The sequence below is a fragment of the Lissotriton vulgaris genome, chromosome 8 (genome assembly GCF_964263255.1).
Source record: "Lissotriton vulgaris chromosome 8, aLisVul1.2, whole genome shotgun sequence".
Classification (NCBI taxonomy): Eukaryota; Metazoa; Chordata; class Amphibia; order Caudata; family Salamandridae; genus Lissotriton; species Lissotriton vulgaris.
This window is the reverse complement of record NC_141696.1, coordinates 763,757,652-763,782,646: the sequence shown is the minus strand read 5'-3', so window position 1 is coordinate 763,782,646 and position 24,995 is coordinate 763,757,652. Positions and strand designations below refer to the sequence as shown.

General features: G+C 43.4%; 1 protein-coding gene across 1 annotated transcript in view; it reads left to right on the top strand.

The window, feature by feature from the left end:
• PUDP (pseudouridine 5'-phosphatase) overlaps positions 1-24,995 on the top strand; it is an 824,232-nt gene that overhangs the window by 431,512 nt on the left and 367,725 nt on the right. Inside the window, exon 3 of the mRNA XM_086934658.1 lies at positions 3,569-3,798. Coding sequence (XP_086790784.1) covers positions 3,569-3,798 — 230 coding nt within the window. The remainder of the gene's footprint in view (positions 1-3,568; positions 3,799-24,995) is intronic.

The following is a 24,995-nucleotide window of genomic DNA, read 5'->3' as shown; positions in this document are numbered from 1 at the left end:
AGGGGAGTTTAGCCTTGTGTCATTACTTAACTCCTCTGTATGATACTCTATTTCTGAATATTGCATGTTAAGGGACTCATCTGCCTGTATCAATCCACAGTCCCACCCCTCTGTGTGACATGAGGACATTCCTGATAGGATACAGTGAAGGTCAGTCCCCCCCATACCTTTCCCCATAACATCTTGTCAAATCAAACATTTCTATCATTTGAACCTCATGATCATTCTTCCAGTGCCAGGGTCGGGCCTCATAATTTGAGAAACGTCTCCAGACAGTGACCTGGTAAATGTCTGCACCATTATTGGCGCTATCTCACTAGTGGGGCTCCCACGGCCTATTTACAATATACTATTGTGCTTAAATCAAAGAATATTAAGTCAGAGTGTCAAATGTTGGGACTGTGTCTTTTGGGGTTTCATCTTGAATGAAGACATGGTGGCAACAAGTCCAGTTCATCTCCCACAGCACTCTGGGGGCCCACCCCTCTCCTTTTATCCTCCTTCATCAACGTAGACTCAGTCCTGAGAGTATGGTGACACCTCCTTCCTGACTGTGGCCTTGTTTTTTGTCCATTGATTTTGTTGTGGTCTGGGAGTTCTTAACTCCCTTGGTTAACCAGAGGGCCTTTTCATTTCTCCCAGTTTTTAGATCTGTATTATCTGCAGGTTGATTGTCTAACTTTACTCCCAGGATCCAGGGCCTCAATTTGAGGTTTGGTAAAATTTATTTTGAAATTCAAAAGAAATGCCAAATAGAAACATCCAGTATTATCGGATCCCGTTCTGTTTCAGCTTGTCTGTGATGGTCTAAACTGCTGCCAGTGAATAAGGGACATTGGGGCACTGCCGGAAGGGAGACTAACCATGACCCTTGTAGTATATTTGGTCTTTGCTTTGTGCCACCCTTAATTCTATCTCTATGTTTTACTGGTTGTGAAATTTTGCTAAAGTGCCTCTTGGCCCCTAGACTCTCCAGTATATTTTCACACTACTATGTGGACTTTATTGAATACTGTTATGGTATTGAGTATTTATTTGTATACCTTGTGGGATACCGTATTAGGTGTCTTCACCTGTATGTCATTGTCACCAGCTGGAATTTCTGGAATGTTGGTAGATTGTATGCTGAAACTGATGGCAGGAGGGCAACACTAGGTGTTTCTCGCCATTCCTCTTGTGAGTGTTGGAGCTTATAATAAATAAGGACTCATAATACCGATTAGTGTGGAGTCGTCTTTACAATTGCTCCAGCCAGGCCAATTCAATCTGCACCATTTTGTAGTGCTTGCACCCTATTAGTTTCTCTTTCTGTGAGATTTTCTACGGCTTTGCATTTTAGGGCTTCTGTGTCTGTTTGCGCTATCATAGCTGGACATTCAGAAAGCAAAGCATTCTCTCTTCTAACTGTTGAATATTGGCATCTGCCTCACAGACTCTTTTGCCCACTGAATCTGCCATTTCTCAAGATGGCTATTTCTTTCTCCGAGGTCTGTGTTTAGGTAAGCAAGTCTCTTTGCTAGGTAGATATTGATCTCTTCTTGCAGTTCATTCTTTAAAAGTTTGCTCACTCGTTATTAGATTCTCCTTTGTTAATGTCATTATGTCTGGGTGTTTCAGAGGCAACTTCTAAGTTGACAGCTCTGATGTGCAGGTGTCTTTTTCTGCTGGCCTAGGGCTTCAAAAACCTTGTTACTTAGCACAAAGTCAGTCCGACTTCACATATCATGGTATTATCTGTCTTCTGTTCTCGCCATTGGAGCATAGGGAGCCTATATCTCCATTCTCACTGGACTGCACCATTCTCTTAGTGTGAAATACCATGGAAAGCCGAGCCAACACCAGTGATGTGGACATATCTTATTCCCAATTAGCTTTACCCTGGTGGATTCACAATGCCATTTTCACTTAACCCCCCCCCACCTCACCCCGTCCCCCCTCCCATTAGGCCCTTTACCAACCTTTGACAAAGAGCTTCCAGTATGGCAATTGTGAGTTCCACTCTTTGCCCCCTTAAGACAATCCTTGATGGTCTCCCTAACCCTTACGGGGTGAGCCTGACCAGGGAAGAGGGGGATACTACAAGGGTGGCCCCTGGTGGTATCAATGTCGCTTATACCACTCCCTCATCTGCCCACTTCATTACCAAATGGCGTGTCTCCCTAGGCTGAGTGGGCGTACCTCATCACTACGTCCACAGGTGAGCATGTCATCACTCATTCAAAAGCATATGGAGGGGCTTCAGCCCGGCTGCTGCCAAGCGGCTGGTAGGCTCTCCCTACAGTCATTGCCTAATATTTTTTCATGGAGCTTTACTTTTTTGTAGTAGCCTTTCAGCTTACATTTTTTTAAATGCATATCTCTGCTTCCCTCTTCTCCAATTTTGAGTGTTTTGGTGTGTTTTTGTTAACAATGTATCTATTTTTTTCGAACTCGGTTTGAGAATTTTATTGTTTTGTTTTTTTCCTTTGAAAATTGTTAGTTCCGTTTGAACTGAACACACATTTCTCTGGGGCATTGCTTTCTGATACTTATGCCACAGGTACCAGGGGTTGAGCAGAGTTTCACAAGAGAAATATGCTGAGACCTAACCTGGGTGTGTTGATAAGTTGCTAAGTGCTACCCCTTTCCAAATTTATAATTAACACCCTGGTATTTGTTTAGTGTGAATTTAGCTGAAAGGCAGTGGATTATTAAATGGCCTTGCATGTAATTAGTCCTGGCAATTAACGACAGACACAGTTAGCCAAAATGCTGCTGATATTTTTGTGAGTAGAAAATTACTCAACACCTACTCATAAGCTACAGTGACTACATTTCCAACATTTTGCCTGGGAGGTTCATAAGTTAGAGTCTAAATCATTTATTACAGCCTCTTGTTAGGTTGAGCCTGGGCATCGCTTGCACTGCGAGCCATGCTGTATTGGAGTATGTACTTGAAGCCCTGCCCATATTTGTCATTGGCTGGTGTCATGGTACCTTCTTAAATGCTAGTCTGTGATTCGTTATTAGGCTTGTTAGTCCATCCTTAGTACTGCCTTGTCTTCATATGTAACCTCACATGAGGACTGGCCCTTTTACTTCGGTTGTTACACCGTATGTCTTCTTTAGTCTGTAAGCACTATTTCCTTTAATGAGTTTCTCTTACTGCAGGAGGGTCTCTCGTGCACAGTTTTGACCACTAGCTTGTTTATTTAACCTGTAGCAAACGAGGAGCTCCTCAGGGGCCATTGGAGACAGAAGGGGGCAACTCAGCGATGCCTTTAAGCATTTGGAATGCAATAGGTCTCGCAGTTGCGAGAGTTTAAGCTATTGGCATTGTAAATGACAATGCCTTTTATTAATGTTTTAAAAACCAAAACATAAATAAAAGGCATTGTCATTTACTATGCCAATCGCTCAAACTTGCATAAATGCAAGACCTATTCCATTGCAGATGCTTGGTTTTTCTATAGGAAATAAAGACATAACTGTTGCTTGCCCTAACCTTGCATTACTTGGCACCGTAGGTATTTCTCCCATGTGTAATTTGCTTCCCTTTAACCTTTTTTTTTTATTCTTCCTGTAACAGGGGTACAGAAATTGGTCAATCATCTGTTGAAATATAAGATCCCGATGGCTGTTGCTACCAGTTCAGCAAAGGTAACATTTGATATGAAAACAGTCCGGCACAAGGATTTCTTCAATTTGTTTCATCACATAGTGCTCGGAGATGACCCTGATGTGAAGAACGGCAAGCCACATCCAGACGCGTTCTTGGTCTGTGCACAAAGATTTAATCCGCCGCCACCACTGGAAAAGGTAGGGGGCGTTTAGGCACTTAAAAGTTCAGCATGTAGAGTCGGTATTGCATTTTATTGGTTCTTACTGCTTGTTAAACCTCATAATGTCAGTGGTAGTATAAGTGTATTTCTTTGTTTTTGTTGTATTTCATTTTATTGAGTTTCATCAGAAGAGTAACAAGAAAAAAAGGAAGTATTAAGATATGAAGTGAGTAGTTCTTATTGGCATGAAGCTTGACTTGTTCCTTATTGAATAGAAATTTGTATTAATGAAAGTGTTTAACCGTCTTCGATATTTGGACTGTATAAAATAAAAACTTGAAAAAAGTTTAAGGGCTCAGCTTAAAGAGAAGTGTCACTTGACTGATCAAGGATAGAAGTGACAAGAGTCTTCTCATTAGACAATCAAAAAAGGGGGGAGGTAGAGGTTAAGGTTAGGTTCACCCTCCTTACTGAATGCAGTTCCACAACATCCGGAATACCGGAATTAGAAACCTAACCATAGGAAGAACAGGGATTCCACTGAACAAGAAACATTCTTTTCTCGAGTCCAGTCACCGACCAGGGTTACCCCTAGGTGGCATGCTTCATCTTAGGGGTCCTCTGAAACCGCTGCGGATTGAGGCGAGCTGTGACTTGTGAACTACGTAGTAGCACTTAGTTTTTGGAAAATATGTGCAGTGCAGTGATGTGGAGTGGGAAAAATAGGTTAGAAATACCTAGCTAGTGAGCTAATATTTTATTCTGCTTCTAGTCTGTACGTTTTAAAATCAGGGGTTAATACTAGGGAAAGACCTAACTATAATGAGTATGGTGTCCCTAGTACTGGGTCGACATGTTTTGAGCTTTGCCCTAAAGCTCTTCTTCAGGACCACATGAGGGGCAGCCCCATGCATACCACTCCTAAAGGATCCTGTGAATAGGAAACAATGGGGTGGACAACTAATGTGTGTTCACCAGATATTTAATACATACAACTGTACACTAGGAAACCATCAACATATTTCAAGAGTTATTTAAAATCAAAATCCTTTCCTAATGCACACAATGTGAATTGTAACTATTAGAAAAATAAGCGAGATAGATATATCAGGAGGCAGAATAGTAGAAATATTGCAACATTGTGATGGTATCAGAAAGCTTCTTAATATTAATATCCTCATCGCAACCTTTCTTTTGACTGATTAACCTAAACTTAGCACCAAAAGGGGCCGACTTTAAGTTTTAAATATGGTTCAAACCGACATATCTCTTCTGAACAATAGAATCAATGTTCAGCAAAGAAACAGCAGATGCTATTCTCATGTGCACGCCTGTAGCTAAGACAAACAAAGGCAGACTGGATGTGCCTTCCCCGTAGCCCTAATGAAAGGAAGGTGATTGCAGCTCTCTCTGACCCTCAGTCTCAAATCCCTGGCACCTTGTTCCTCTCTATTTTATTATGCTCTGTTCTAGTTTATATATGAACATTGTTGAACACTTTCAGAATAAACAATTATTGTAATAAAGCCCAGACAGCCTTTCACTTACTTACATTCTATAACATTGTGCCCATTATTTAAAAGCAATAAGTGAAAAGCCAAGAGTTCTATGAAGCTTTGATCAGTGTTTAAAAACAGTCACTGGAAAAGAAAATTCAATTTGTACAGAAAAGCATGATTCAAACAGATGTAATTATGATGTTGTAATGAATAACAACATTAAACATTAATAGATGTGCACTCATATTATTTTATCATAAACTGAAAATAAATGCATGTATAATTCAAGAATGGGGATACCTAGAAGATAACAATATAATGAATATAGATGTAATTTGCTAGGGTTTGTGTATTCTGATTTTAGTGCACTCATGAAATTGGGGTCAGTTTATTGTCAAACTATCTGTGCATGGAAACAATGCTGCTGTTAAAGGTGAATAGACGACTCTGAGTTAAGTGCTACCTCCTGGCATCTGTTACATGGAGATCATAGGTTCGAATTCTAGTAGAGCCCCTTTTTCCAGGTAATCTTCTTATATTCTGCAAATTGATAGTAGTGCACTTGTTATTACTACTGCTACAACTTTTTCATGGTATATCAAAAAAATTACTATTATTCATTAATTTTGTGGAGATGGCTTATTTGGAAGGGCCTGTTTCAATCTATGGTAGTGACATATAAGGCGCCACTAACCTAAGTATGTGGATGTGGCGCATCTGCTTACACTGATCGGTAGTGCCCTGGGCAAGACAGGGATGGAGTTTGTCGTAATCATCATCATCATAATAGTGTACTTACTTAGAAACTCATTCAAAGAAGAGGCGTGGTATTTATTACCTTTATCAAGTGTTTAGTCATTAGAATAAAAAATCTGGAAGGTATTTTAGAAATGTTGATTAGAGTGAAGTTAATGAACAACGTAGGACCGGGATTTGTTCTAGAGGGCTAAACCATTGATGCATTTTCAGAATTTAAGTATTAGGTACCAGATTAAATTTGAACAGTCTGCCTTGAGTTAAAAAATGCAAGGTTTTAAAAAAAAAGAAAGAGATTGTACTTTGCGAGCTGCTGTTGAGGTTTTTTATGATCAAATATTGGTCACATTGTTTGTGACCGTATTATTCAAACCTCTACCCAGTTTAGAATGTGAGTATATCTGGGTGGTTGGCAGGTGTGTGTTTCCATTAATTTGTACAGAAGAAGTGATGTAGAAGGTTTTTAAATCATGAATGAGTAGATAGTTTAAGTTATTTATTACAGGATTAGTTGAAGAAGCAGATATTGCCTTGTCTTCATGTTTGAATCGTTTGAAACACTTACCTTGGGCTTTGTTGGGACAATTGTATGACTTGAATTTAAGCAAAGTTTTTAAGGTTTCCTTTATTAAACACTTGTTGGACTACAGGAATCTCTTTCTTACACCCATCCTGTTCCCTTTTAAAACAGCGGCCTTCTTCAGCTATATGAAATCCATATCCATTTATGTGTTGTGCTAGCATACTCCTACTTAATCATTGAAAGTTTTAGGACTCATTATTTATCCCCAACCAGAATTCATAATGGTAGGCCTTCACAATGGTGAAAATGTCAAGCTGAAGAGGAAATAATCGAATCTTTCAGTCAAGGACTATGGTCATTTGTTGAGAGCTGCAGAGGGAAATAAACCAGAATGACATTTGAGCCACTCTAAGTATGTGTGCCTAATGCAAGTAAGGTTAAATAATAACTTTGCCTTACCATTTAATGTTTTGTGTGTTTCAATGGAGGTGCACTAATTTGTACTAAATGCGTCTTCATGTTTCAAACACTGTATTTACGGAACCCAGAATGTTGTATATCTCTGTACAGTTGAACATGTAACTTTCACAATGTGCAAAAATAGCTGCCTTGTGATTGTTGCCCAGGCTACCTAACGTTGCACTCCCCATTAGTACAACCCTAGACAGGGGATTGCAAAGAGAGAGGAGGCAGGAGGTAATCAGTGCTAAACTTCAATCCTCAACAAAAACTCAACCGACAAGACTGAAAATACCAATCAGCAACCCTACCTTGGTTTATGTAGAAGCATTACCCTCATGCCAGGATCAAGGATGTGAATAATATATAATGGCAAAAACTCAACAATTATTCTCCATCAGTGACACTGGATGCCCTGGATGTACCACATGCTTCTCAGCACTGCCTCCCTGTCTTTTCCTGTGCCACAGTTTTCTGCAGCATGGTGGTACCCAGAGATTCCTCTGAGGGGTGTTGTGCACTCTGCTGCCCCCTATGCGTCTTCATTTGGGCCTAGGTTAAACTGCTCTGTGGCTGCCTAGGGCCTTTCTTAGAAGGGCATGTCTTTCAAAGTTTCAGTAGCACCCAGAATCTGCAAATGCCACTGGGGTCTCCCCATGAAAGCAGGGAGCACCCTTGCAGCTCCAGGAAGTCCTTCAATGCAGTGCTGTTAATCCCTGTGCTGCTTGAGGACCCAGAGAGATGACTGTGCCAGAGCTCTGAAGAAGCGCAACCACGCCAGAGCCTAGCAAGCCTCGCATTCCCTAATTTTGTTACAACTAAAGAAAGAGTTGACCATTAGTCTCTAACCTTATCAATGCTTCTCGAAGCAGTAGGCGAGTTTTAAAGCTCCTCAAAACGTTATTGTATCCCCCCTAAGCATGGGCGAATTTTGCGAATCTGACGTTAGCGAATTTGCGTATTTGCGAACTCGCAATCCGCAAAATCCGCAAATTCTCGCGAATTTGCGGATTTTTTTGTTTTTATAGTGTTCGCAAGGGTTTCTGCCAGTTCGCGAGGATATTGTACCAGTTCGCAATTGCGAACTTACTTGTCGGCACGCAACGGTCGCGACTATGTTGTTTCTACGTCTGGTTCATCATCACAGGTTCACAGCACCCTCTGTTTCAACACTGCCACCCTCTGTTTCACCCATGCCACCCTCTGGTACATCAATGCCACCCTCTGGTTCATCATCATCACTGTAGATTATGGGGGGAAAAAGCAAGCACACCTGCCCTGCTTCAACTGACATGAATTCATTTGGGGTTGATTTATTAATGTGTCACTGTTTTAAAATTCCAGTCTGGCACCTGCTTCCTTATCTGTAATTTGCTTTCTGTTGCAGTGCAATTTTTTTTTCCAGGACCTTTGTGGCCTACTTGTAGCTATTCTATGATCCGGCTGTGAGGGTCAGAGCAGGGTCATACAATTGTTGCAACTAGCAACTGAACTCTGGAGGGGCCCCAGTCAGGAAGCACTACAGGGAATGGTTACTAATGATGAATTTGAACTTTTGCACCTGCTGAGTGCTTTCAGTTTAGCAAAACTCATTTTTCTGCAGAACAGCAAATGTAATGCCCCAAACAAACTTACTTGTGAAAGTTGATTTCTAATCCAAAAGTGATCCAAAGAAAGTCAAAAGGCCTCAAATCCAAAAAAGGGCAGGCAAATGCCAACCTGAGGAGTTATTCTGATAATAATCATCATTTTCAGAAGGTATATGCTGCTTGCTAGTGGATTTCTTGTGCAGAATTGCAAATTTTGTAATTTCGCGAGTGCGAGATTGTTGCTGCCCGCCGCACCTACATGTTCGCAATTGCGAACTTACGCCGCACGCCGCAAAATTGTATCATCAAGAAAAAAAAATCCGCTGCGTGCGAATTTGCGGATTTTCGGTAAATTCGCGAGCGTTCGCGGATCGCGAATTTACCGAAAATCCGCAAAATCCGCGAGCGGAACGGATTTTCCGCCCATGCTTAATCCCCCCTTCTAAGCCCAGGGTTGATCCTATTGACTCTTTGAAATACAGGTCAATATACTCCATTCTGCACATATCCAGATTACCCAAAAATGAATTTCTTTCACAAGTGCATGATTGGCCAAATTGATCTCTGTGCTAGGTGACTGTCAGGCCAGATCCGTGGCTGATATGGGCACGGAGATGGTGGTGATATTGATGCTGGATGATCTGTGTATAATTATGGATGGGGACAGTGTCAGAGCAGGCCTTTTATTAGATCTTCCAGACTTTTGACACTGTTGACCATTCTAACTTCATTTACCGTCAGGCATCAGAGAGCATTTCCGGAGCAATGCTCAACTAGGTTGAACTCTATCTGTTTGATAGACTACAGTAAATCAGGCTTACACGCTTCATATGTGAGGCAAAGCTAAAGGAGTCTCACCGAAATGGGTAAAGATTTGGGGACACTGGAATGCCTCCGGAGGTAATATTTGTACTGCCCCAGAAACTGTTGCTGATTGCGAACAGAGGGTCATGTAAGAGCCTACCAGTAATGTTGTAAGTCGCACCGAGATGTGGTAGGGTCGAGGGGTGGATAGAAATGTTTTGAAGTGTCCAGGTGTCTGCTACCTTGGTTTTTATCTGTGCTCACTTGTGTATTGTCCTCTTTATTGAAAATGTCGATAATAAGATTGGAAACAAAAAGGTTACAGATCTTTGACCTTTACCTACTACTGTGAAAATGCGTGATTCCTTTACATTAGGTAAAAGAGGAAACAAGTACATTATACGTAATCATGGTTCTTTTCCATTTTCACCCAAGGGTACCCCTGCCACATAGAAGCATGAACCAAAACTTGAAAGCTGTTTCAATAGAGTCTGCATGTTGGTACACTAAATGTGTTCTCTAACTGGTAATTTTTATTATCCTTAGACCCACTCATCCTATCTCAGTTATTACTCAATTGAGTCCATGTCATGGCAGTAAAAAGAATAGAAAGTTTAATGGCTATAAGATCAGCCATCCCGATCAGTGTAATAAAGGTTTAGCCTCCCAGAATCTATTCCTAACTTTATGAAATTTTAAAAAAGGCCAACAGTCAGGGTGCAAACGTGGTTGGCAATCAGAACAAGTAGGTCTAGGAATAATGAAGATTACTGGTAAGTATTCGGGGCATTATCCCTATGTCCCTCGTTTTTATCCCAGTACTCGTTTTTGAGTAATACCAAAATCATACTGGCTTTCTCAATACACAAAAAAGTTAGTATACATGCAAGTAATGCTAACAAACTGTATTAGTGAAGACGTTTAGTATATAAATATTAATAATGAATAAGCCAAAACATAATTTCCAAAGGAATCACACAGCACTCCTAAATTCTTATTTCTGCCGGTAGAGCGGGGTTGATCTGGTGAAGCACAGCAAATATCGTGCGGAGGTTATGTGACGTTGCGTGCCCAGGAATTAAACTGGACTGATCCGGGCGAGCAATCATGGGTATGAGGGGCGAAAGACAGGAGGCCTAAAGCTTAGCGAAGATCTTATTGTCGGTGTTGATGAGTGATAGGGGGTGGTAAGAGTCCAGAAGTTCAGGGGATTTGTCTGGCTTCAAGAGTAGTGTCAACAGGGCCTCGCGAATTGAAGGGGGAAAATGGCCTGACTCAAAAGAGTCATTATACATAGCGGCGAGATGTGGGATAAGGATGGATGCGAATGCTTTATAGCATGAAGCGGCCAGACCGTCGGAGCCAGGCACCTTATCCCCGGGCAGACTATTGATGGCAGCTAGGTTCTCTTCCTTAGAAAAGGGTTCATCAAGATATTCCAGATGGCCATTGCTCAGCCAGAGGAGTTCAAGAGTTTCTAAGTATTGGTCCAGTAGGTCAGGCGATAGTGTAAAGTTGAGTGTAAAAAGCAGTGACCCATGAAATGACCTCGGTGGAAGATGTAGTGCATTCCGGACCACCGTCTTGCAGTGCTGTGATGTAGGAGGCAGTGTGAGGCAGTCGCAGAAGATTGGCCAAAGTCTTACCCTCACCGTAACGGCGCACCCTCGCCTTCCTACCCAGAAGGGAGAGCTCTGTATTGCCCTCTTGCTCAAATTTGGAGAGTTTATCTCGGAGCTGTGCAAGGGTGTCTGGTTGGGGGCTGACAGAGTGCAAAGAGTTGAGGGGCTTAATTTCTCCCTGTAGGCGCTCAAGAGTGCCCCAGATAGAGAGCAAGACACCCGACTGTTTGGAGATACATTCGCCCCGAACCATCACCTTGAAACCCTCCCAGAGTGTGGAGGGGGAATCCACTGAGCCGGCATTAAGTTTGAAATAGTTCTCAATTACAGTTTGAATCTCGCACAAAACACCGAATCGCAGAGTGCGTTGGGGCAGATGCGAAGCAAACATATGCTTAGGGGAATGCAGGGGAGCAAACTGAGGCTTACGGGTGCTTGGTCCGAAAGAGTGCGCGCCATGCACTCGACTGAGGTGACCTAGGCATATGCGTCGCGAGTAGTAATCTAAACATGCAAGCGGGACCAGCAGCCTGAAGTGCCCGTATTGCAGTTCCCCTCGCGCACATCCGGATGGGTATGACTCCATGAATCCAACAGGGAGTCATCGTCCAGGATGGAGTGCAAGAGGGAGGTAGAGCATGGGTGCAAAGTGCGGGGCCCAGATCGATCCAGGGTGGTTGAGGGTGTGATGTTGAAATCGCCTCCCCACAGCAATGCAGCGGGCCCAGGGAGGATATGTGTCGCCACACCTGCGCAAGGAAGTCAGGGTCATTGGAGTTAGGGACGTAAATCTATGCGAGGACCAGGGGCTGGGCTAAGAGGGTACCAAGCAGGTTGACGAATCACCACATAGGATCGGCAATGACCTTAGTGCCAGGGGAGCCACCTACGTAAAAGGATGGGCACCCCGCTGGAGTAGCTGGAGTAGAAGGAGGAGTGTATTTCGTCCCAAAGCTGAGATTGGAGCCTGGAGGTGGTGGCGGGGAGCAAGTGCGTTTCCTGGAGAAAACAGATGTCAACTTTGTGGCGAATGAGGTGTGCATTTACAAGGTGGGCCTTCCGATGGTCATTTAAGCCACGGACATTCCAAGTCCAGAGTTTGGTGGCCGTCGTGAAGTTGTGCCAGAAGGCGAGTACCGGATGGGGCCGGGTGCGAAAGGGGAAACTGAGAAGCGAAAGAAACGATGTGCAGTACAGAAGGCAGTGTATCAGCCGACACGGTGTAGATTAGGTAAAAAAACAAACCAAAAAACAGGCCTCAGAGGCGAGGCAACATGACACAAAAAAAACAAAAAACAAGACAATAATAATAACAGGCCTCTAGTGAGAGGCAGCATCTCAGAACACAGCAATCCCCCAACCCACCACCCACTCCAACCCCCCTATCAGGTTGAGCATCCAACCCCACCCCACCCCACCCAGCAAACTCCAACTTGGAGAGGGAAAAGAGAAATTAGAAAGGGGAATCATCCCAAGGGGCCATGGCTCTGCCTGGCATAAACCCCCGCCACTAGGACAGGGTGGCCAAGTCACAGTAACAGTCGTACAACATATTATCAAAGCAAGGAGAGGCACCAAGGCATCCACACAGGGGGGATACCGCAGCAGAGCAGTTAGTAAGTCAGGCATCCAGTGCCAGGGGCCTCCAGCTACAAAACAAAGAAGGAACAAAGTGGAATGGATACCAAATATACCCAATGCAAAACATTAACCTGCCCACCCTGAGTCGTAGAAACAACGAAGGAGAGGAGCAACAGATAGGACAATGTAAATACAATGCAGTCAGGCGACAACCAGGAAAAGTATCAAGGCAAACGTGTTGAATAGGAGGACCAGGGTGATAGCAGCCCATACTAGTCATTATCACTTGCACCGCCTCCATGTACTTGCTGGGAGCTGGGCTGGGACAGGCACTGCTGCTTATCCAGTTTTTTCGCAAAGGCCAGGGCAGCTTTCAGCTCATTGAAGATGTGCGTTTGGGAGCCGTTCTTGACACGCAGCTTGGCCGGGTAGGCCCAAGAGTAGTAGACGTCATGTTTCTCGAGCAACCTCTTAGCCAGGAGAAACTTGCGCTGGGCGGCCTGAACCGCCTGCGTAAAATCGGGATAGAACGCGAGTGATTTCCCCTGGTGGCGCACCTCACCCCTCTCACGGGCGGCGCAAAGGACCGCATCGCAGTCATGATAATTCAGCAGTTTGGCGATAATAAGACGGGCAGGCATGCCCGGGGAAGGCCGCGTTCCCAGAGAGCGGTGGTCCCTCTTAACGATGAAGACCGGGGACAGGATATCGCCAAAGAGGTCGCGCTGAAGCTGTTCCACAAAGTCTTCCATTTTAGTGATATTTGAAAATTTGGGCACGCCCATAATGCGGAGATTACTCGTACGGGAACACACCTCCAAATCCTCATTTTTGCTCTTGATTAGCTCCAGTACATTTGAAGCAGCTTTTGGCGGTCCCCAGTCACGGTGTCCTCAACATCTGAAACTCTGGCCACAACATGTGTAATTTGTGAATCGTGGGAGTCCACCCTGGCCTTCATGGTTTCCAGACAGGCAGATAACTTATCTAGCTGATTTGCAATACCTGAGACGGTAGCCTTGATATTCAGCATTATCGCCTTCAGGTCGTTGTCCTGCGACGCACCCACCTGGGTCTGAGTGGCGAGTTCACCTGTCTCCAGGGCCGGCAACTCCTGTCGGGTCTGTGTACGCTGGTCAAAAACCAGCTTGGGTTGTCTGGTGTCCACCTTCCCCATAATCAGGCTGACTAACCTGGGCAAGTCTGCCACCAGCCGCCCAAGAGTCCAGTAGGGGGTAGGGGCGCTGACAACGAAGGCGGTGGCCGCCGAGGGCACCAGGCAGTAGAGAACGTGGCGGCAGCAGAGAGTTGCTGGTGCGACGCAGCAAATGGGGAATAGAGGCTTCCGGGAGGGCAGTGGGGCCCCGCAGGCCGGCGAAGATGAGGCCTATCTCAGTTGAACAATCACAGGCTGGACAGTGAGGCCTCCGGTGCACCCAGGGGAGGTCGGGAGACGAAGCGCTTCATGCAGGCATCCCTAAGGCAGCAGGGCCGGCAGGGAGGAGAGAGGAGCAGTCCCCAATGTTAACAGGGTGGGCGTTATAGATGAACTCAGAAGATCCGGATGGGGCCGTGAACGAGGTGGGCCCACAGCAGTGAGCGATACAGCCAAGGCGCGCGGCAGCACAGAAAAGACGGGAGGCAGTCAGCGGCCGGGAGGAGGTAGCGACTGGAGGCAGATAGCAGCGGGGAGGCGCGTGGGTAAATTCCTTCTGCCATCTAGGGTGGGCTCGATAGTCTTTCTCCCAAAGAAAATTGTGGGGGATGCACCAAATCCGAAACAGGGCGAGCCTACACTCCATTCACCTTTTTTACTTTGTCTTGCGTCTAAGGGCATATCTGTTCCTTGGGCTGCAGTTTGGAATTAAAGCCCCAATCTGCTTCTAAGGTGACAGAGAGTTATTTATTTCTAAGGAGATGGGAGTGCGAACTGATACCAAGAAAGACAGGTCATCCACTGCATTTGACTTTTTTTTTCTCTGGTGTTAAGTGAGCCTGCTTCCGCTGTGGGGACAGATTGGGGTGACCACCTGTCTTGCCGTCGGGGGCAGAAATGTCTCCTTCCCAAAGGAGCTAGAGAGTATTCCCAAAAGCCAGGTGGGCCAGACCACTCTTTTCTTTGAATTTCTTTTTCTCCTTTTTTTCCCCCGTGTCTAGTGGTTCTTCTTCAAACGTCACTTGGGGGCATAGTATGGTTAACTACCCAATATCCAGCATGCAGCCCCAGGGGTGCCAGAAGAATGTTGGTTGCCAGAGGAAGCGGACAAGCCATGCCCAGGCCTGAGTGGCAATCCCCCCGAGAAACCAAAGATCCACTCCTCCTGGGGAGAAAGGCATTATGGGTGAATCCATCTATTTTTCATATACGTGCATAGTTTTCAAGCTATTAGAAAAATTGCATTATTTATATGGTTTGTTAAAGTGCCCGTCCCTCTCTGAGGACTTAGCAGAATGCTAAATGACGGGAGGCAGTAATATCGGTAAGAGCCATGGGAGAAAGGGCAAAGGTTAATCGTTTCTGATGCACAAGCCTGATGTAATTGATGAGAAGGCTTTGTAACTTAAGTGAACACTGCACCCTGGTTCCTCTTCTACCAGATACTGCGCTGTGCCCCAATCGGATGATCCACCTAGGTTTCCTTCTAGAATATTATTGCACTTGCTTTAAAACAAGTTTCTGGACATCTGCAAATTTTTGTTCTAGTCTGTCTACTGGGAAAGACTATGGGCCTGATGTACAAAGCTTTTTTCTGCTTGCAAGAATTGGGCCGTTTGCAACCAGAAAAAAGCATTTTTAAATGTACAAAGCTCTATTTGCCATTCTGGAAGCTATTACCGAATCGCAAATTCGTTTTGAGAGTCACTTTTAGGAAGGGGCGTCATGGGTGTCCCTTCCTAACAATAAGTCCCATGGGCATATATGAATGTGATCGGAATGCGGTCTGAAAACATTCATACTTTGCCAACTCAGTGAAGGAAGTAGTAAACAATTCGCACACGGGAATAAATCTCCCAGGGACCCCTTCCCCTTTATGAATGTGGGCGCCAACGTTTTTTAAGAGCAGGCAGTGGTGCCACGCACCACTGCCTGCTCTTAAAAAATGAAAAGGAAACTTTTCATTTTTCTTTTTTGAATGTATCCCATTTTCCTTCAAGGAAAACTGGCTGCATTTCAAAATAAAAAACTGATTTCTTTAAAAAGCAGTCACAGACATGGTGGTCTGCTGACCCCAGCAGGCCACCATCCTTGTGAGTTCTAACCATTCCCAATGGGTTGCAAATTTCGACATGCCTCATGAATATTATTGAGGCAGGTTCTTTGCGACCTATTGGAAATAGCAAACAGTGTAAAACACACTGTTGTACATAGCTGTTTGTGATTTTCTAATAGCAAATCGCAAAAAGTCTCTAATATAAAATCCCAAATGGAAGTCTTTGTACATCTGGCCCTAGTTTATCTAGTGTGGGTTTACATTGATAGTATTATCATTTTTCCTCGGCTAGTCATATATTTAGAATTTAATAATGAATCATAGCACATTGTGTGCATGATTATGCATTTTTAGGTAAGAGCTTGATACTTGGCAGAAGTGTTCGTAGTCAAATTGTAATTTTAAGTTTTGTAGGCACTGGCTACAAGCACCACAGGCCTCCACATTGGAAAGTCGCTGCCAAAATACAGTTGTCTCTCATAACTCCGAAACGGATCTATGTATTCACTTCTTTTTGTGGTGCTTGGCGCCAATGCCTACAGTGCTTAAAAGGACAGTTCGGGTATAAACAAAACTACTGCCAATTTTATAGCTGTTTCCTCAAAAATGCACAATTCAGTCTCGAAGTGGGACACATCCCGGCCAAGAATTGTGCTCTTAGCATCTTTCCTTAAGTGTGCATTGTACTGCTTAAATGTCCTAATGTATCAAACCTGCCAACAAACTTCAAACAAAAGGTTGGACCAAGTTTCTTCCCGGCACATATATCTAAATTTAGCCTAGTTCACAGAAACAGAAGAATAAAATCATGATTTAAAAAGGAGATGGGCTCTGAGCTGTGGCTGAAGATGTTTGAACAAATTGAGTCAGTGTAAAGATGATAAAGGCACACCGATATGATATCCCATTCCATTTTCTAGAATGCATAGAAGTGTACCGCAAAATATGGAGAAAACAGTAACCAATCTGGAGCCTTGTCATTGTTAGCGTTGCCAAAGAAAAAGCTCTGCAACGTTCAGTAATTTAAATAAAACTATTAATATAGTGCAGCAGAAGCACCCAAATAAAAATCATCAGCTTTCAAATATAATTGTTATAGTTCCAAACGGTTCTCCTTTTGCCTCAGGATCAGTTCTGAAACTCAGTGTTTCGTCGCTTCAATTTTGGGATGCAACTCAGGTCCGGCGCACACCGAATGGAACGAATGTGATGGCCTTATCTGTGTTGTGTTTGTTGTTAGTTAACTGACTGTCTTGCAGCAATCATTTAACGGTTCTTCTGCTACACAGGCTTGATTGTCAGCCTCTATCAGAGGAGGCCAAGGACGTCCGGCAGCCAGTCCAAATTAATGTTCTCAGCGTTGTCCTTTGCCCTTGCTGTTTCTTAGAAAGCTGGTACTGTCAGATAAAGGTTTTATTAGGATAAATGAAGCGCTGCGGTTCACAAAGCTGTAAACGCCCCTGGGGTGCTCGTTGGGGCTTGGAATGGCGATTTTTGGCCAACCGGAAATAGCTTCCAGAAACTTCATCGAGCCGCATTCAAATTCATATCCTATGGGAAGGCCTGCAGTACTGCTATCCTACTATATATGCAAGAATTGGCTAATCTAATAGGTCAACTTATGAATACATTGTCAAGCCAGACCTTAAAGTCCATGTAGGTTAATGACTGCCTTCTTTCATCTGTGGTTCTGCCAGAGCAAAAACACCATCAATTATATAGTTTTCTAAGACACTTTTTTAGCATTACAATGCCATGTGTGTGCCCCTGAAAATTCAACCTCAGGCAGCTAGATAAACAAAGAGATCACAGCTGTGTTGAGGTCAAACACTTTTTTGTGGAACCACACAGCTTCTGACCAATCTAAACATGCACACCTGGCTCCCACCATGTGGTCAGAGCAAAAGACCCTATCTAGTGATGCTCTCATAATTGTCTGAGTACGGCTGTTCTGAAAAGCCAGGCCATAACTAGAGCTTTTGTGAAAAAGAGGTCTTATGACCAAACAACCTTTCTCAAAGCCATAGATTGGTTTCCATTTGGTACATGTATTCTTTATTGCAATATATGTGTGTTACATGATATGTTTTTATCAGGGTCTGCAGTGGCGGCAGGTGATATTTGAAAGTGGTGAGGTGCACAATTTGTGGTGGGGTGCACAATTTGTGGCGGAGTGCACAGCGGCGAGAGAAGGTGACGAGCCAGCCCGAGTGACCTATGGGTAGATTGGAGGGGTTCTCTCTCTGAGAAAATTTTGAAAAAGAATGGACAAATGGTGTATTTTCAAGCAAATTTGAAAAAGCAAGAAGGTTAATAAAGCAATTGTGAAAGTGCAGTTATTACATTAATAAAGAGATGTCAAATAATAACATAGGTGGCTGCTTATTCAGTACAACCACAGAACTTCATAACAGACTTCAAGATAACAATGCTGAGTACCTCACAGATTTTTTTAATTTATCGAACAACTGAGCAGGTCACAAACTCCGTTGTCAGTGGCCGAATGGAGTCTGAGACCCGGCCGGGGTCCTTGTTAGGCTGCAAATTAAATTGTACAGCCTGCTGCCGCAGACCATGTTTTCTGCTAACAACAGAATCTGATGTTAGCAAAAAACATGGCCTGCGGCCACAGGCCTATATAATTTAATTTGCTGCTTCATTATGGACTGGAGTCTGAGAAACAGCTTGGAGTGGTCAAATAGAGACTCAGCCTGGTTTACTGCGGCCAAGTAACCCAGCCGGGTAACAAGTAACCCGGTGGGATACTTGTTACCCAGCCTGGTTACTTGTTCTGCAGCAAATTAAATTACATCATGGGCCTGCAGCCGCCGTAAACCAAACAAAAAAAGTGGACATTTGGACTAGCAGTGACTGGCACCAAATCTTGCTCAGTTGTTGATTGACTTTGTTGTGGGCGAGTCCGAGTCGTCAGTAGTCGGTAGTCTACTACTCCAAATTAATTCCACGACCAAGCTCCTGATCGAAAGCCTTGGTGTGGTCTCGCCGAGAGAAGGGGATAAACGGAGAGGCAGGGCGATCACCCCAGCCAAGCCCAGTAACGGTAGAAATGGCCAATCACTGCATGGCATTACAATGAGCCATTACAGTGATTGGTCATTGCTCCGTTGGGCAGACCCTCCCAACCCATCGGAGCAATGTGTAGAAAGGCCTACATTAGACCCTGCAGCCAATATTATATAGCGCAAACTCGACAACATGGCATGAGCACAATTTACATTACAGAAGAACACATTCATTTGTGGTAGGCACGGGAGACAAAGCGATTTGCCAGGAATCACAGGATGTTGAGCTGATGCCGAGATTCAAACGTAGCTCCCCAGCTCTAAAGTTCGCAGTTCTAGAACTTGTGGCGGGAGGTGTGTCTAAAAGTGTATGTCGGTGCTGGCCATCAATGAGAGAGACCTTTACATTTTTCAAATCGGTGGTGAAAAAATAAGAGTATGTTGCTGGAGATGTGGGCTGCCGTGCCACCGATGTACTTACCGGGGGAGGGTAAACACCCATTATTCCGCAACTTTCTTTCCGCATACCATCACTCCGCATACTTTCATTACAAAAGTACCATGACTCCGCAATGCCATTATAACGCATGGCATTACATTTTATATGCTTTTACCACGCATACATTTACAACAAAATTCGTTGTAAATGCATGAATGGTAAAAGCATGTTTTTTAAAAATGTTTGGATAAGGTAAGTATGGGTATAGGGGTATATGTTTTGGGGTACTGAGGTATATGTTTTGGGGTGTTTGGGTATTTTAAGGGTCCAGATATAGTTTTGGGTTATGGGTTACAGGGGTAGTTTTAGGGTTTAGGGATAGGTATGGGTTTTTCGGTACAGGGGTATTTTTAGGGTTCAGGGGTAGGTTTAGGTTTTGGGGTCAGGGGTATTTTAAGGGTTCAGGGCTAGGTTTGGGTTTTGGGGTACAGGGGTATTTTTATGGTTCTGAACTAGGTTTGGGTTTTGGGGATAGGGGTATTTTAGGGTTCAGGGGTAGGTTTGGGTTTTGGGGGACAGGGTTATTTTTTATGGTTCAGGGCTAGGTTTGGGTTTTTGGGTACAGGGGTATTAGGGTTCAGGGGTAGGTTTGGGTTTTGGGGTACAGGGGTATTTTTATGGTTCAGGGCTAGGTTTGGGTTTTGGGGACAGGGGTATTTTAGGTTTCAGGGGTAGGTTTGGGTTTTGGGGGACAGGGTTATTTTTATGGTTCAGGGCTAGGTTTGGGTTTTGGGGCACAGGGGTATTAGGGTTCAGGGGTCGGTTTGGGTTTTGGGGTACAGGGGTATTTTAAGGGGTCAGGGCTAGGTTTGGCTTTTGGGGTACAGGGGTATTTTAGGGTTCAGGGGTAGGTTTTGGGGTACAGGGGTATTTTTAGGGTTCAGGGCTAGGTTTGGGTTTTGGGGTACAGGGGTATTTTTAGGGTTCAGGGCTAGGTTTGGGTTTTGGGGTACAGGGGTATTTTTAGGGTTCAGGGGTAGGTTTGGGTTTTGAGGTACATGGGTATTTATAGGGTTCAGGGCTAGGTTTGGGTTTTGGGGTACAGGGGTATTTTTAGGGTTTAGGGATAGGTTTGGGTTTTAGGGTACAGGGTATATTTATAGGGTTAAGATGGGTTAGTGTTTAAGGGTGTTGGGTTATTTTAAGGAGTAATGATGGGTTATGATTATGGGGTGCAGGGGTATTTAAAGGTATCAGGGTGGACACCCGGAGCTGGAATGTGCAGAACCTGGGAAGAAAAAACAATGAAATGTTGGGCACAACGCTCGCTTTTTTTCCCCGTAATCCCGCACCCCACACACGCCCACGCCCCGCCCCCTGCACACGCCCACAGCACACGATATGAGACATGGCATGAAGGGCGGAACGTACCACACGCCCCCAGCATTTGTCATGCTCCCAGCACACGCCCACAGCACAACGCAGACACGCCCACAAGGGACTACTTTGCTGGCACGGTTCTTTTACCTTTTAAATGTATATGGTGGGCGTCTACATAGCCTATGTCCTTCTGCTGCAACTGCCCATTCCAACGCTGTATTGGGTGTTGTGATTGGTGCTGTGGTTCCTGAGATTACCCGCCTCAAAGGTTTGGGCTCTCTCTTTATTATATTAGTATAGATTCACTTTAATCTACGGAGGCCAGGGGCCAAATATATGTGGGGCAACGCCCCGCCGCCCTAATGCAGAAACCGACGCTGTGGGCCACTTTGGGCATCGATGAGCTTGGCTCAGGCTCAGAGATCCTAGCTTAGAGGAGCACACAAGGTGCTAATCGAGCTACTTTTATTTATTATTTTTTTATTATTTCAGACCACGAGCCCCTTTTCATTTTCTATATAAATCTTTTCATTCTCTTCGTTTGTTTCCTTTTCTTTACCTTTCTCTCCTCTCACCCCCATCCACTCCCATAGCTTTTTCCTCCACTTAAGCATCTTAATTGTTAAGTCAGATGAGAGACAAGAGAAGGGAAATTGGTGTTCGCCAGCTGGTCAATCGTCAGCCCGGACCTGACTGACCTGTGGGCACAAGAGTCCCCCTTCACTAAGATCATCTGCAGTAGCAAGGGGAAGCCCAGGTCAGGAGCAGTGAAGATGACTCAGCACATACCTTCCATAACTCAGCATTGCCCCGTTTCCCCCCAGGGACACTAGGGATCTTCTGATAAAGGTAGTGGTTACAACTACAATAGCACTAATTATTATCTTCCTCATGAATGAATATTATTCATAACACACACAGTTACCATCAGGAGGGCACCCTGGCGCTATGCAAACATAATGAATATAACATACAACAGTTTAAGAAAACAGAGCACTGTTTTCTCATTCCACAATACACCATAGCACAAAAGCAGCAATATTATGTTGTGTCATAGAAACACCTATTATATACAGCTCTTATGAAAGGCAGAAGTGTAAAGGGAAGGGAAAAATGAAGGAGGAAGGATTAGAAGAGGCACCAAATTTTGTTTTGCACAAGGTATTATTTGAGCAAAGGCCAGACCTGCTTTGATGCAGAAACAGAAAACACAGGCAGAAACCCATATGCACGCAGACACCACCAAGATGTGAACATACATATGTAGAAAAAACACACAGAGACACACATTTAGTCAAGGAATATATGGATGGTCACATGTATGCACTGGTGAATTTTGGTTAGACACATTGAGGGAAGTGTTGATGGCGGTGTACTTTTAACAAAGATGAATAAATAACTGGATGGATGCAATGATGGATGGGTAGATTGATTGGTGCATCTACAGGGCTATATCTGTGAAGATGTGGCTGGGTGGATATGTGCTTCGGTAATGGCTGGATGATCGACAGTTGTAGATATGTTGATGAATGTATAGCTTGAGAAGATGTATGTGGAATGGTAGACCTGTGCCTGTGTTGAAGAAAAAATAAATGAGTGCATGGGTGCCTAAGTGTGAATATAACGTTGGGTGGAGAAATTACTGGGTGAATAGATTATAAATAATATTAATACATAATGCTACTAATTCCTATTTGTAAAGCACGAACATATCACCCTTAAGGGTTTCAAGGCACTGGGGGCCGTCTGAGAGATTAAGTGAGCTATTGCCCAGAGTCACATAAAGCTGATCTAAGTTGCCACCTATGCCTGGGATCAAACCGTGAGCTTCTTGCTCTGGAGTCAGCCGCTCTGGCCACTACTCCACACCTCTCCCACATGGTGTACAAGGTGCCCAGAAGGGTAGATAAACAGATGACTGTGGGTAGATAGGTGGGTGCATAGGTGATGGTACAAGGATGCATTAATGTATTTGCGTGGAATAAGTCATTTCCTATTACAATGATCCGCTAATTAATAATATGGATTTTGTGAACAAACAATCCAAATATTGTGTGACTCTGGGGTTAACAAAACTAACATATTAAACGACTCCTTTGTGGCCTGCCTGGACAGCATTCCAAACCTATTGTCTATGAACTAACTGCTCGTACTGTCACTTGTGCTACTCCCACTGTCCACAGAATGCTAGGACATACATCAAAGAAAGCTAACAAGATTTCAACGTATAGTTGAAGATTTATTTTCTTCAGGTACTAGTGGCCATTTGTGCACAAGGCCTTCAAATGTATATTCCATTAGCATCGTTTAGCTATGCCTTTTCATAAATTACATCATTGTGATAATGGAGTGTGATGATAATAGTACAGAGCAGAGATGTGTAAAGGCATTCTTTACATGACAGTGTGGGTATATCTGTTTAGAGTGTGGTGCTTGTAGTTCAGTTGCAAGAGATATATCAAAATCTGCCAAACTTAACATGAAACAGCATATATGTAATCAGTATGGCTAACTCAATAACAAACGATGAGCAAAAGCAATTCCTGATGGGTAATAAGGAAGAGATTCGGCACTTCTATGCTGAAATGTTGGATGATGTTTTCATTCCTCCTGGACTATTTTGTGTAGGATGCTGGTGTACATACGTTGGAACTTGGATGTATTGTAGTATTAATTAAAATTAGTATGGGAGTCACACCGAGGTATTATTTATATATATTGTCCCTTGGGATCTCAGGTGAGGTGGGAATTGTAGGGGGATAAGCATGAGAGGAGCAGTGTCTTTCAGCGAGGCATAATGACATTGTTTTTGGTCTCAGAGTTGCACCCAATTCATGGATTTCCATTTTTATACAGGTTGATCTGTAGCGCATAGCTGTAGTTAAGATAACCTGAGATAATGCATTTTTCTAATAACACATTTTATGAAGTTTAAAAAGAATTCAAGCATAATGTATAAATCAAGGAGGGTAAAAACGTTTAGGTGACTTTTATTGTGGGTGAGTCTGAGACTATAGTTTTTGTTACAGATTAAGGTTTTTCAGTTTGACCGTTAGGACTCTGTGTATTAAATTTAGGAGCAAAATCACATTTAGTTGTAACATCACCAAGAATGTCATTACATATTTGGTAAATTATGTTTGTCCTGTTCGACTAGCACGACCTGTCAATGGTCTACAATCAATGCTAATAACCACAGTGACAATAAAGATGAGACTGACATTGTGATTGATATATTATAACTTCATAATTCTTGTAAAACAATACATATATCAATATTTAAGAACACAAGACTGTTCCACAACATAAAGGATCACATACATATACAAGTGTTCTGCTCTAAATCTAACATCCACGCCAAAGAATAAGGCCATATGTTTGAATATGTAAAATATGGATACACGGAGGCCCAATCAAATTATCATCTTTTATGGGTGTTGATATTGTCAATTGTCTTTGGATTATGTTCTATGCATTGTAATGTATATTGCACTTGTATATGTATGTAATCGTTTATGTTGCGAAACAGTCTTGTGTTCTTAAATATTGATGTACGTATTGTTTTATACGACATATGATTTTATAATATATCAGTCACAATTCAAGCTCACAGCGTCAGTCTCATCTTTATTGTCATTGTGGTTATTAGCATTGATTGTAGACCATTGACTGGGCATCCTAGCAGAACAGGACAAACTTAATTCTTCAAAGCAATTGTTTATTTCTTGACTGAACCTGTCTACATTATATACTGTCATATTTCTCCAGGTTCTGTGAGATATTGGGATACCCCATTGATATTAATTGATTACATATTGCATTTAGGAGCAAAAATAAATGGATGTGCAAAGTCACCCCTGTTGTAACATCAGCAGGAATATGAAAGCGTTAGTGGGAGTAAAAATCATATTAACAAGCAAAATAAAAATTCAGGTGCAAAATCGCCCTTAGTGCAACATCAGCAGGAGCATGGAAACACACATAGGAGAACATCTCACATCTAAGGGTCGGTTCAAAATTTAGGTGCAAAATCATGGTTGGCACAGCATCAATAGGAGAGTGGAAATTCTTTCTGGTGCACAAATCACATTTGGCTGCAAAAAGATAGGAACAGTGCAAAGGGAGCACTCATACAAAGACTTCATCGGGTTCTTTAACCACTGGATAAGTCGATATGCTCACAACTCTTGCTTCTGATCAGCTTCTAAAAGAAACAACATTTATAGTTAAACCCATAAGTCATCAAGGTTATATCTATGAAACAGTTTACAAACCATCTTATTGATAGCATTATACCACACTTTGATCCACTCATCCATCTAATGCAGACCCCCGATTTAAAAAAAA